General features: G+C 43.3%; 1 protein-coding gene across 5 annotated transcripts in view; it reads left to right on the top strand.

The window, feature by feature from the left end:
* LOC126983881 (cell adhesion molecule Dscam2-like) overlaps positions 1-12,500 on the top strand; it is a 257,622-nt gene that overhangs the window by 110,063 nt on the left and 135,059 nt on the right. For all 5 annotated transcript variants that reach the window (XM_050837035.1, XM_050837033.1, XM_050837036.1 and 2 more), the window contains exons 4-5: positions 4,810-4,968; positions 11,601-11,747. In XM_050837035.1, the coding sequence (XP_050692992.1) occupies positions 4,810-4,968; positions 11,601-11,747 (306 nt within the window). The remainder of the gene's footprint in view (positions 1-4,809; positions 4,969-11,600; positions 11,748-12,500) is intronic.

Raw genomic sequence — 12,500 nt, 5'->3', positions numbered from 1 at the left:
GTAAAGAGTGAAATATAAATAGGAAAAAATCAGCAATAAAAATAGTAAAATAGTAAAATATAAATAAAATAGTAATAAAAATAAATGATAGAATGAGTAGTCATGTGCACGATTATAGAAAGGCGATTATAGGGAGCGAGTGAGTGAAGCTACGCGGCCCCGGGCGTACGTTTCCCATTAGTTACTTGTATTAATCCTTGAGGTGCTCTTATAAAACATCCCGGAAGTGGAGGCGTGTCCCGCTACACACACACACACACACACACACACACACACACACACACACACACACACACACACACACACACAAACATTAATCCGAGGTTTAGCCGTGCACGTGGATTGAGCGATGATCCAAAAAAAAAAAAAACTAACAAACAAACAAACAAAAAAAAAAACATTATGTATGACTCTCCGAACCTTGTATGGAATTTGGTTTGTTATGAGCCCGGTGATGTGTGTGTGTGTGTGTGTGTGTGTGTGTGTGTGTGCAAATATGTATTCCCACACGCATGTATACATAAGCAGTCTTTTCATTTTTTCGAAATAGACGAATTTATGAACCAATTTTCTGTTGAGCGGATTTATGCCGAATAAAAATTGTATTAATATGCAAAATACTTGTGCGCAGATATAAATATATTAATAAAAACGCAATACATCCTCCGGGCCTGCTTTTTAATTCGCCGAGTTTTTGGCTGCGATCACGTTTTTCAGCTCGGCAAAGAAGGGAAAAATAATAAACGAGAATAAAGAAGCAAAACCTAATTATTCTCTTCAGTAGAAACGAAACGAAATAAAAAAACTCAACAACAAATAGCCGAGCTCCGAATTCAAAGGCTATTCAACATCATAAAATATGCACACGTTTCAAATGCTTCTCTGCACGATTGATCAGCGCACATAAATTTGTCTTTGAATGTTCCTGCTTTCTTTCCGCGGTGAATTATTCCCGTCACTTTTAACATGTACACGTTATTTAGTTATTATTTCCCTCTGCATTCCCCGTAGTCTTCTGATAAGCCTTTTCTCGTAAGTGATTCTAGAAAATGCCCAGTTTTCATTCTCCTTATTAATAACATTTTTCAGATTGTTTTTTCCTGCTGCTTGGAAAGTCTGAACAGGAATAATTTTCCGGACTCGTTTCTCTGTTTTGCGTGGAACCTAAAATATAAGAGAAACTATATTTGCCTTTTCAGTCCAGTCAGTGAGCGGCCATCAAGGGGTGGGGCATTAGGAGAGAGCCGCAGACAAGTGAATAAATAGAGAAAGAGTTTGAAAGAATATGAAACTCGCCGCTCCTCCCCTCCCTTTATACCTTGCCTACCTCAGTATTCCGCACTAACGATTTCCTAGAATTCTGGTTTGTTTATATTTGGAATGAGGCAGACGGATTATGAAAAGGGAAAAGTAAGTGGAAGAATATGAAACGCACCCTTCTCCTACACACTCCTCCTCCCCTCCCGTCATATCACCAAAGTATCAACGTTGGATCAGTGTATCTTTCAAGCTGGGATAAGGCTTCGATTAATATCAGACATAAGAATAAATACAAAATGCTAACAGGAAATTAAAAACGCCTCGCACTCTCGACCCTCCATTTCCACTCCATTCCTGCCTCGTATCGGCACTGACGAGTTGAAGTATTTATGTCTATTTGTAGGTGGAATAATGTTTCGATTCCACTCACAACAGACATAAGAATAAGGTTAAAAGATTACAAAACACTCCCATCTCCCTCACATTTCTTTTCCAGTCCCTTCATTCCTATTCCCCTTGAGTATCAGCACTGACGAGGTGGAATGAGGCTTCGATTCTACCCACAGCAGAAAAAAACAAGCATAAAACAATGAAATTATATAAAACACTCCCTTCTATTACTTCTCTTCCACTCCCATCATGCCTCCCCCACCCGAGTATCAGCACTGACGAGTTGTATGATTTACGTTTATATTTAGGTTCAATGAGGCTTCGATTCCACTCCTCCGTCTGTAGAAGAGTTCTGGATAGTCTGTCGCTCCGTCGCCGCCCTCATAAGCCTTCCCTTACGCCGCTCCATCCTCTTGTCCCTGGTTATTGTGTTCTCTTTCCTGGTATCGCGGACTCCCCTGCATAAAGTGTATATTTTCGAGGGAAATTAAAATGTTGCGATATATCTTTTACGTCCCCCCTCTTTCCCTCCCTTCCCCTCTACCCGTTCTCTCTGGTTCTCTCTCTTCCCATTTTCTATGTATACGCGTAACACAGGTTGGATGTTCAGCCGTATTCTCCGCCTCTGTGGGGTGAAAGATGAGTTTGTGCTCGCTGTTTCTGCTGTTGTATTTATTTTGTGTGTATCTTTGTAATTGTGTGCCAGTTAAAAAGAGAGAAAGGGAAGCATTGCCCTTTGTACCTCATTACTGTGCAGTACGTTTTCTTTTTGTAGTAGTAAGGGTAAACAATTTTATTCCTATGTACCCCCGTCGTGTGATTTGTATGTGTATGGAAGTCTTTTCTATGTCTCTATCTCCCTCTAATTTGTGTTTGTGTGAAAGGGAAAAGGAAAAGATCCCTCTCTTTTTTTCCCTCGTCCCTTATCATTGCCGCGTATTCATATGGGAGTCAAAATCAAGCCTCAGTTTTCCCCTTTAATTCCTATAATTTGTGTTGGTAATTAAGAAAAATAGAAGCCTCGACATTCTTCCTTCTCCTCCTTTAATCTGTGGGTCCAACTAGTGTGTGTGTGTGTGTGTGTATGTGTGTGTGAGAGAGAGAGAGAGAGAGAGAGAGAGAGAGAGAGAGAGAGAGAGAGAGAGAGAGAGAGAGAAGAGAAGAGAAGAGAAGAGAAGAGAAGAGAAGGGAAGGGAAGGAAAGGAAAGGAAAGAGAAGAGGAGAAAATAAAAGAGAAGAGAATAAAATAATAAAAGAGAAGAGAAGAGAAGAGAGAGAGAGAGAGAGAGAGAGAGAGAGAGAGAGAGAGAGAGAGAGAAGAAGAAACATGAGGTATTTATCTTTCTCCCTCTCCTTCCAGTCTTCCTCTAATTTGTATGTGTAAATATACAAGAGACGGAGGAGAGGGAAGACAAAAAATAGAAGGCAGCTACCTGGTTTCCTCCCCTTTCTATTAATTAACTTGATTTAAAAATTATATTAATGATTTAAAAACAAAACATATGTAAGGTGTCTTCCTGGAAATGCTGTGAACTGACATATGATCCGTCTTGAGAATAATACTCGTGTTTGAAGAGGTAGAAAAAAAAGGATAATAGAAATGAAGCAACAAGGTGTACCAATTAATTTCCCTGCTTTAATGAGAAGAACAGACGGAATGATAAAGACAAACACAGCCAGGCGTCTATCCTTTTCGTCTTGGTATTAATTTCCGTGGCTAAGAAAATTAAATGAAAAAGATCCCCGGTGAAACTAAACGCCGGAGAGCTTCACCAGACCCGGCGGAATAGATTTTGCTTATTTACACACAAATAAACACACAGGTCACACGCAACGTTGCCAGATTGTCGTACTCAGCTGCTTATATTTCCCGACTTCCTACGCCAAAACTGTCTTCTGGGCTCCAATAACGAAACTCATTTATTAGTTATGGTTAAAAGAGTTAGATCCTGATGTTTCTTGGCAATAGTTAGGCGTCAGAAAACGGTAAATATATCGTTAAAAGAGTTAGATCCTGATGTTTCTTGGCAATAATTAGGCGTCAGAAACCGGTAAATATATCGTTAAAAGAGTTAGATCCTGATGTTTCTTGGCAATAGTTAGGCGTCAGAAAACGGTAAATATATCGTTAAAAGAGTTAGATCCTGATGTTTCTTGGCAATAGTTAGGCGTCAGAAACCGGTAAATATATCGTTAAAAGAGTTAGATCCTGATGTTTCTTGGCAATAGTTAGGCGTCAGAAAACGGTTAATACTATGCTCTGAGTACGATAATCTGGTACGGTGGTCACACGGGGTAGGGGCGGGGGATGACAAGGAATATAATCGTTTACTCTTACTATTGCGGAAAGAAAACGTACAGCGCAGTGATGAGGTAGAGGAGGCGGTTTTTCCCCTTCTCTTTTAACTCGCACACTACTACAATCATCCTTATATGTAGGTTAGGCATACTGAATACCTTAAGCTGCCTCAGGGCGTACAAGGAAATGGAACGTGTAGGTTTTTAGTTTACATGATTAATACGTAAGATGTTTTTGTGTTTTTCCCATTGTTGTGACACGGCGCTCCCAGGTAAGAAAATGTGAAATTCGTCTTTATATTACTTCGCCATGAAAGGGAAAGGGAATATTATCTCCGTATTAACTTACCTGTGTATGGAAACGTAAATTATTAAGTCTGTGTAAAGAAAGAGGGATTAGCTGCTACTTTGTGTAAGGGAAAGTAAAGTTGTGAAATTCGTCCTTATGTTACTTCGCCATGAAATGAAAGGTGAATATCATCTCCGTATTAACTTACCTGTGTAGGGAAAGGTAAATTATTAAGTCTGTGTAAAGAAAGAGGGATTAGTTGCTACTTTGTGTAAGGGAAAGTAAAGTTGTGACACGGCGCTCCCAGGTAAGAAAAGGTGAAGGTGAATTTTAGCTTAGGAAAAGTAAATTGTTAACTGTAAGGAAAAGGAAAATATCAGCTTTTGTTTGAGGAAAGGATAAATTCGTCCCCATGCTCTGTGTGTAACGAAAGGTGAAATTTCTCTACATCAACTTAGAAAAGGTAAATTATTAACTCTAAGGAAAGGTTAAAATCGTCCCCATGTTCCCAGTGTAATACAGGTGAAACTCAGGCCGTATGTTAACGTCCCTGTGTGTCTGTCTTCCTCCAGTGGTGATGCAGCGCTTCGAGGTCGGGGTGAGCGACGCGACGGGTGTGGTGGGCGGCGCCGTAGTCTTCTCCTGCGACGTTCCTCCGACTGTGGCCCGACACGTGTCCCTCACCGCGTGGAGCGTTGACGGGCGCTCCCTCACCCCCTCCACCCGGCCAGGTAAGACGAGGCGACAGGTGGGCGTGGTGGCGGTGAGGTGTGGCGGGGAGGAGGGTGAAAGGTGAGGATGTGAGAGGGAAAGGAAGGGGAGGAGGGGGAGGCTGAGGTGAAGAGTGAGGCTGTGAGAGGAAAAGGAAGGGAAGGTGGGGAGGAGACTGGGTTAAAGAATGATGGTGAAAAAGGAAAAGGAAGGGGAAGAGGTTAAAGGTAAGGATGTAAGAAGGAAAGGAAGAGGAAGGAGGGAGAAAGAATTGAAATGGAAGGATGTTAGAGGAAAAGGAAGGGGAGGTGGGGAGGAGACTGAGGTAAAGGATGACGGTGTAAGAGGAAAAGGAAGAGGAAGAAGGGAGAAAGAGGATGTAAGAAGGAAAGGAAGAGGAAGAAAGGAGAAAGAAGTAAAAAGGGAAGGATGTTAGAGGAAAAGAGGGAGAGGGAAGGAGATTGAGGTTACATGATTTAAAGAGGGAATGGAATGGAAAATAAAGGAGATAAGTTACATTATTTAGAGGAAAAGGAACATAAAGAGAAGAGAAATGAAGGAGACAGATTACGTGATTAAAAGAGGAAAAGAGACAGATTACATGAATTAGAAAAGGAAAGAAAGGGAAAGGAAATCAAGAAAACGACAGAGGTTGCATGATTTAAAAAGGAAAGAAAAGGATGTAAAATAAAGGAGTCAATTATACATTATTTAAAAAGGGAAGGAAAAGGAAGGAAAATAAAGGAGTCAAAAGTTACATTATTTAAAAAGGAAGAGAAAAGGAAGGAAAATAGAGGAGTCAGAGGTTTCATGACTTAAAAGAGAAAGGAAGAGAAGGGAAGAGGTTACAAGAAAGGAAAGTTGACCAGGCGAGGGGAGAAGAACGAAAGGAGAGAGAGAGGGAGAGGGTAGAGAAAGAAGGTCATGTTACTTAAAGGATGGAGGAGGAGGCACGAGGTCAAGGAGAGAGGAGGGGAAGAAGGAAGGGAGAGAGTGAGAGGGTAGAGAAAGGTCACGTTGTAAAAGATTGAGGTGGAGGTGCACGGTGAAAGGGAGAGAACGGGAAGGGAAGGGGGATAGAGAGGATATGTGACATTGGGCTGAGGGAAAGGAGGAGAGGAGTAGAAATAAATGACACCAGAAAAGAGGAAGGTTAGATTACGAGGTGAAGGAAAGAAGGAAGAAAGAAAAGAACAGAGAAAAGAGATGACACCTGCCTGAAAGAAAGGAAGAGATATATGACACGAAAAGAGAAAAAGATAGATTATGAGGTAAAGGAAAAAAGGAAGAAAAAGAAGTATAATAGAGGAAAGACATAACACCTGCCTGAAAGAAAGGAAGAGAGAGGAATAGAAGTGTATGACACACAGAGAAAAAAGAAAAGAGATTAAGAGGTGAAGTAAAGAAGGGAAGGAGAATAGAGGAAAGAGATGACACCTGCTGCAAGAAAGGAAGAGAGAAGAAGAGAAATATATGACTCTGAAAGAAAAGAGAGAGATTACAAGGTGAAGGAAAAAAGAGAGGAAGAAAAGGAAAATAAAGAAAAGAGATGACATCGTGCTCAAAGAGAGGAAGAGAGAAGAAGATAAATACAGGACACGGAAAGAAAAGATAGAGATTACAAGGTGAAGGAAAGAAGGAAGAAGGAAAAGGAGAATAAAGGAGAGACATGACATCGGGCTCAAAGAAAGGAAGAGACGTGAAGAAGAAGAAATGACTCACAAACAAAAGAGAAAGAAAAAAATCACAAGGGGAACAGAATAAGAAAGGGGCACTGAGAAACGAAAGAAGAGCTCACGATATAAAAAGGGAAAAGAGAATTAGGGAAACAAGGAAGCTGACGAGGTGAAATGAAAAGAGAAAGAAGGGGAAAAGTGAAAACGACGAAACGGGATGTAGAAAGGGAAAGACAGAAAGTAAGGAGAGGAGAGGAGAGGAAGGAGGGAAAGAAAAGGAGAAAGCTAGCGAGGTGAAAGGAAGAAGGAAAGGAAAGAGAGGATGAAGGGAGGAGACGATGCGGGATAAGGGAAGGGAAAGAGGAAGAGGAGGCAAGAAGAGGGAAAGAGGAAGGAGGGAAAGAACAGGAGAAAGCTAGCGAGGTGAAAGGAAGAAGGAAAGGAAAGAGAGGATGAAGGGAGGAGACGATACGGGATAAGGGAAGGGAAAGGGGAAGAGAAGGCAAGAAGAGGGAAAGAACAGGAGGAAGCTGGCGAGGTGAAAGGAAAGAGAGGATGGAGGGAGAGGACGAAACGGGGTATAGGAAGGGAAACAGAGAAAGTAAGGAGAGGGAAAGGAGGCAAGAAGAGGGAAAGAGGAAGGGGAAAGGACAAGAGGAAGTTGGTGGTGCTTAAAAAAGAAAGAAAGAAAGGAAGGAAAGAGAAGATGATGGCAGAAGACGAAACATAATATAGATAGCGAAAGAGAGAAAATAAGGAAAGGTGAAGAAGGAAGGGGGATGAACAGGAGAAAGCTGGTGGCGTTAATTAGAAGGTGAAGGGCAGGGGAATGGTAAAGGAAGGGAAGCGAGAGGAAGCAAGCATGGGAGGAAGGGAGGAAGGAAGGGCAAACCGGGCAGTCGGGTGAGGTGAGAGGGTGAACGGCAAGTAAAGGTTAGTTAGCAAGGGTAAGAATAGGGTTAAGGAAGACTAGGGAATATTTAGGAGGCGGGGGAGATATTACCACATGGAAACAATGCAAGGGAAGGAAGGAAGGAAGGAAGGAAGGCAAAAATAGACTTGATAAAATGACCGGTTCAGGCAGAGAGAGGGAGGAGAAAGGGGGAAGGCAGATAATACGAGAGCTTACAACAGAGGAGAAAGGGACGCCAAGGGACAATGGAAGGGATATTGTACAAGGGCTGCAACACGAAGGGACAGACAACAGAATGGGAGCAGGCGAGGAGAGCAGATAAGGTATGTAACACAATAACGGGGGAATAAAAGAGTGCATGGAGATAAGATGGAAGTACTTGAAGAGAGGGAGAGAAGAGAGGGAGAGAGAGACAGACACCCTCCCCCCCCTCACCACCACACACACACACACACACAAACACAAACAAAGGCACTTATAGACATACACACACGGACAAACAGAGACAGACAGACACAAACAGACAGACACACGTAAGCCTCGCAGGAAGACTGACTAAATTACATCGCAAAAACATTCTCTTAATTCGTTTTTCTAATTAACAATCTACACCTTTTCTTTTTCTCTTTCTCCCTCTTGTTCCCCCTCGCATTGTTTCATCCGATATGTGTCTCAAGGAGGGAGAGGGGAAGAGAGAGAGAGAGAGAGAGAGAGAGAGAGAGAGAGAGAGAGAGAGAGAGAGAGAGAGTATGGCAGTGGAATAAAAAAGGAAGCAAGAGGAGAAAGGAGGCAAAGGAGGGAAAGCAGAGAGGTGGAGGAAGAGGAAGAGGAAGAAAGAGTGGGCAGAGAAAGAGTAAAGGAAGAGAAAGTGTAAGAAGAGTGAGCGAGGAAGTCGTAAAAAGAGGAGAAAGGGATTGGAAAAGGAGAGGAAAGGAAGAAGAGGAAAAGGGAGATAGGAAGGAAAAAAATAAAAGAATTGAGTTAAAACGAAGGCGGGAAGGAAAAACAATAGAGGAAGAATGAATAGAAAGGAAGAAAAGAAGACATAGAAAAGAAGAGAAAAGGAGGGAGTGGGGGAGAGAGGGAAAGAAAGAAGAAGGAAAAGAGGATGGAAGAAAATGAGAGGTAGAAAAGGAAAGAAGGAAAGGGGAAGGGAGATAATGGGTGCGAAAAGAGGGGAGAGAAACAGAAGGAAAAACTGGAACAAAAGGGAAAAAGGAAAATAGAGGAAAAGTAGGTGGGAAGGAAGAGAAGGAGACGTAGAAGAGGAAAGAAGAGGAGGAAAAGGGAGATGATGGGAGAGAGAAGTAGAAGAAACGGGATGGGACGAGAGGGGGAAAGAAAAAGGGAAGAATAAGAGAAAAAAATAGAAAAGGAAGAAGAGAAGGGAAAGAGATAATGAAAGAGAAATGAAGGGAGAGGAATAGAAGGAGAACAAGGATAAAAGAAAACAAGGGAAAAAAAGATAGGGGTAAAGAAAATCAAGGAATAAGAAAGAATGGAAAAGAAAAATTAACGAAGAATGAGTTTGAAGGAAAAGAAGGAGAGGTAGAAAAGGAAAGAACAGAGGAGGAAAGGAGTGAGTGAGAGAGAGAGAGAGAGGAGGAGGGGGAGGGAAGAAGAGAATGGAGCAGGGAGGGAGGGAGAGGTATTCCAGGTGCGTGTGTTAGCTAATTATCATTCCACAGGTGTCCCGCCATTGCTCCTGAGTTAAGCACCTCCTTAGTGGGTGTTGTTGTTGTTGTTGTTGAGGTGGTGGTGGTGGTGGTGGTGGGTGTGGTGTTTGTGCCTGCTTTAAAAGGTTGCTGTTGTTGTTGTTCTTGTTAGTGGCGGTGAAAATTGTGCTTGCTGGTGGGTGGTTGTTATTGCTGTTGTTTTTGTTGTTGTTGTTAATGACGGTGGTGGATGAGGTGTGGAAATGCTCATTCTTTCCCTGCCTCTTGTATTTGGATGTATTTATGTGTGTGTGTGTGTGTGTGTGTGTGTGTGTGTGTGTGTGTGTGTGTGTTTATGTATGCTAATTAAAACGTTAAGCTCTCACACCACATTTCAGCGTCACATGAATTTGTTTTCAACCCTTTGCAAATGTTCTTATGAATGCGTGTATGTATGTATGTATGTATGAAAGGTTTTGTTTGTGTGTATGTATGTATGAGTGTATGTATGTAATATTTATCTGTGTCTAGTATCTTTGAATGAATGTATGTATATGTGTGTAATTACCTATATTTATAAACCTATCTATATGTCTGTCTGTCTCTCCATCTATCTATCTGTCTGTGTGTCAATCTATCTCTATTAGTGTATGTAGCATGTATGTATGTGCGTATGTATATGTATCCGCATGTATACCACTGAGGTGCGTAATAAATGCTTCCCCATCGCGTGATTTATGATGGAAAGATAAATGAAGCGAGTGGAGAAAAGAGGAGCAAGGGAATAAAGAGAGGGGGGGGGGGGAGGGAAGGAGGAAGAAAGGAGAGGAGAGGTGAGGCGATGAAAGTAAAGAGAGAGAGAGAGAGAGAGGTGGGAGGGGGAGGAGGAATGACGAGAGCAAAGGATGGAGGGAGAGAGAAGGAGAGGGGGAGTGGACGGAAGAGGAGGTATAGAGGTGAGGATTGATGGAAAGGGAGATGGTGAGGGAGGAGGGAGGAAGGAAGGATTCAAGGCAAGAGAAATGAGGAAGTAGTTTGGAGGAAAGTTGAAAAGATGCAGCAAATGGGAGGGAGGGAAGAAAGGGGAGGGAGGGAGAAGAAAGGGGAGGAGGGAGGAGAAGAAAGGGGGAGGGAGGATAAGCGGTTGACGGGGAGAGTAATATATGACGGTAATATTGTGGTTGATGCGGTAATTGAGAGAGAGAGAGAGAGAGAGAGCAAACAGATCACTATGCAAAAACGCGACTTACAAAACAACGTCAATTCGAGTCCAATCAGGGTATCAAAGCAGTCTCTCTCTCTCTCTCTCTCTCTCTCTCTCTCTCCCCCTTCCCCCCACCCCGCTAGTAGAACTATCTCACTCGCCTCGGTGCTTGGCGTGCGCCCGATGTCTGAGTGTCAGCTGTCTTCGGCGAGGGAGGGAAGTGGAGAGGCTCAAAGGGGCGTCTTATCAGTGTTTGTTGTAGCAAGGGAAGGGACAGGAGGGAGGGAGGGAGGGTGAGAGGAGAAAGTACGAGGAGGGAGGGCCAGGTGGGTTGAGGGGAAAGGAAGGTGAGAGGAGGAAGGAAGGAGGGTGGTATGGGGTAGGGAGATTGAGAGGAAGGAAGGGGGGAAGGATGAGAGAGAAGGAAGGAGAGAAGGCCGGAAGGGAGGAGAGGAGGAAGGAAGGAAGGATGGCAGTAGGGAAAGAGGCTATGAGGGGAGATAGGAAGGAAATAGGATGGGAGAGTGGGAAGGAAAGGTAGAAAGGAGGAAGCGAGGGGAGAAGGGATGGATGGGGGAGGCATGGAGGAAAGAGAGGGGGTGACGGGAAGGGAGGGAGAGAGGGAGGGGGAGAAGGAGGAGGAGGAGGAAGGTCGATATTGTGTACTTTGCTATTGTTTTAACGTAGTACAGAATTTAGCGTTTCCAGTAAGAGAGAGAGAGAGAGAGAGAGAGAGAGAGAGAGAGAGAGAGAGAGTTAAAACATTTTGCAGCTCCATTCCTTACATTTATTTTGAGTCAATGTATTCATAGTTTGTTTGTTTGTCGGTCGTGCGTCGCTTGTCTGTCTGACTGGCTGCGCGGCGCTGCGTTACGCCCTCAGATTATTTTGCAATTTCACAATTTTATTTCTCTCTCTCTCTCTCTCTCTCTCTCTCTCTCTCTCTCTCTCTCTCTCTCTCTCTCTCTCACACACACACACACACACACATATATATATATATATATATATATATATATATATATATATATATATATATATATATATATATATATATATATCTTCCTTCATTCATACCTCCACACACAATCTCTTAATCCTCTTGACCCTCCTTTCCTTTCCCACCTAAGCTGCTCTTACCTCCATCCTTTCCGCCGGCCGCCGCCTCACACTAACTTTTCGCCCCTCGTGCCCCCTCCCCCAGACGGCCGTTACTGGGTGCTGCCGAGCGGGGAGCTCCTCATCCCCAGCCTCACCGCCACGGACGCCTACTCCCGCGTGTCCTGCCGCGCTGCCCACGCCTTTGACACCTCGCCAAGGGCCTCCAACACCGCCCGGGTCATCGTCACAGGTCAGTCCCGCCTTCCTGTCTCATGCTAGAACGTAAGGACTTCTTTCCAGTGGTAAAACTTGCACGTTTATTTCATTCTCTTATACTTTTATAACGCTAAAGTAAGGAAGCAGTAAGGGTAGCAGACGACTCAGGTAGCAATCGACATGCATTCCATATAACTGCTGATTTTAAGTAAGGTTCAAAGTGGAATGGCGGAGCGGCATTCCGTCCTCCCCTACACAGGCTCTGAAAAAGTCTTTGTCGCCGCAGTTCACGCGTCAGCGAGGGCGGGAACACAGATCAAAGACACGCACCGCATTCAAGATACATTGCACTGACTTTTGCAACACATATTTGAGGTTATAGTTGAAGCGGACCTTGAATAAATATGGCACTAATTACTCTAAAAATACGCTTATAAAACACAGTACGCATCTCATCCTTGCGCTTGTTGGCATGAGTGATGAGCGCGATTGGCTTGTTTTCGTTCGTTTCTTCGCGTGTAAATCTTCGCCTCTGTAAACATTCCATTATAGAGATAAAATAAAGCGTAGCCGAGCGCCGCGCCGCGATGTTTATAGCAGTGTTTGCCGTGACTCGCGTGTGTGCAGCGCTCCGTAAACAACCCACATTTGCGTTCAGTCCTTGTAAATATTCCGGCATGTTTGAGTTCTTTTTAATTCGAGTTTTTCTTTTCTTTTTCTTTTATTATTATCATATCAGCTCTTCTTGTTTATTTTGTTCTTGTTCTTCTTTCTCTTCGTCATGTTC

Source organism: Eriocheir sinensis, chromosome 55 (assembly GCF_024679095.1).
Source record: "Eriocheir sinensis breed Jianghai 21 chromosome 55, ASM2467909v1, whole genome shotgun sequence".
Classification (NCBI taxonomy): Eukaryota; Metazoa; Arthropoda; class Malacostraca; order Decapoda; family Varunidae; genus Eriocheir; species Eriocheir sinensis.
Note: the sequence above shows the minus strand (reverse complement) of the source record. Positions and strands in the feature narration are given on the sequence as shown.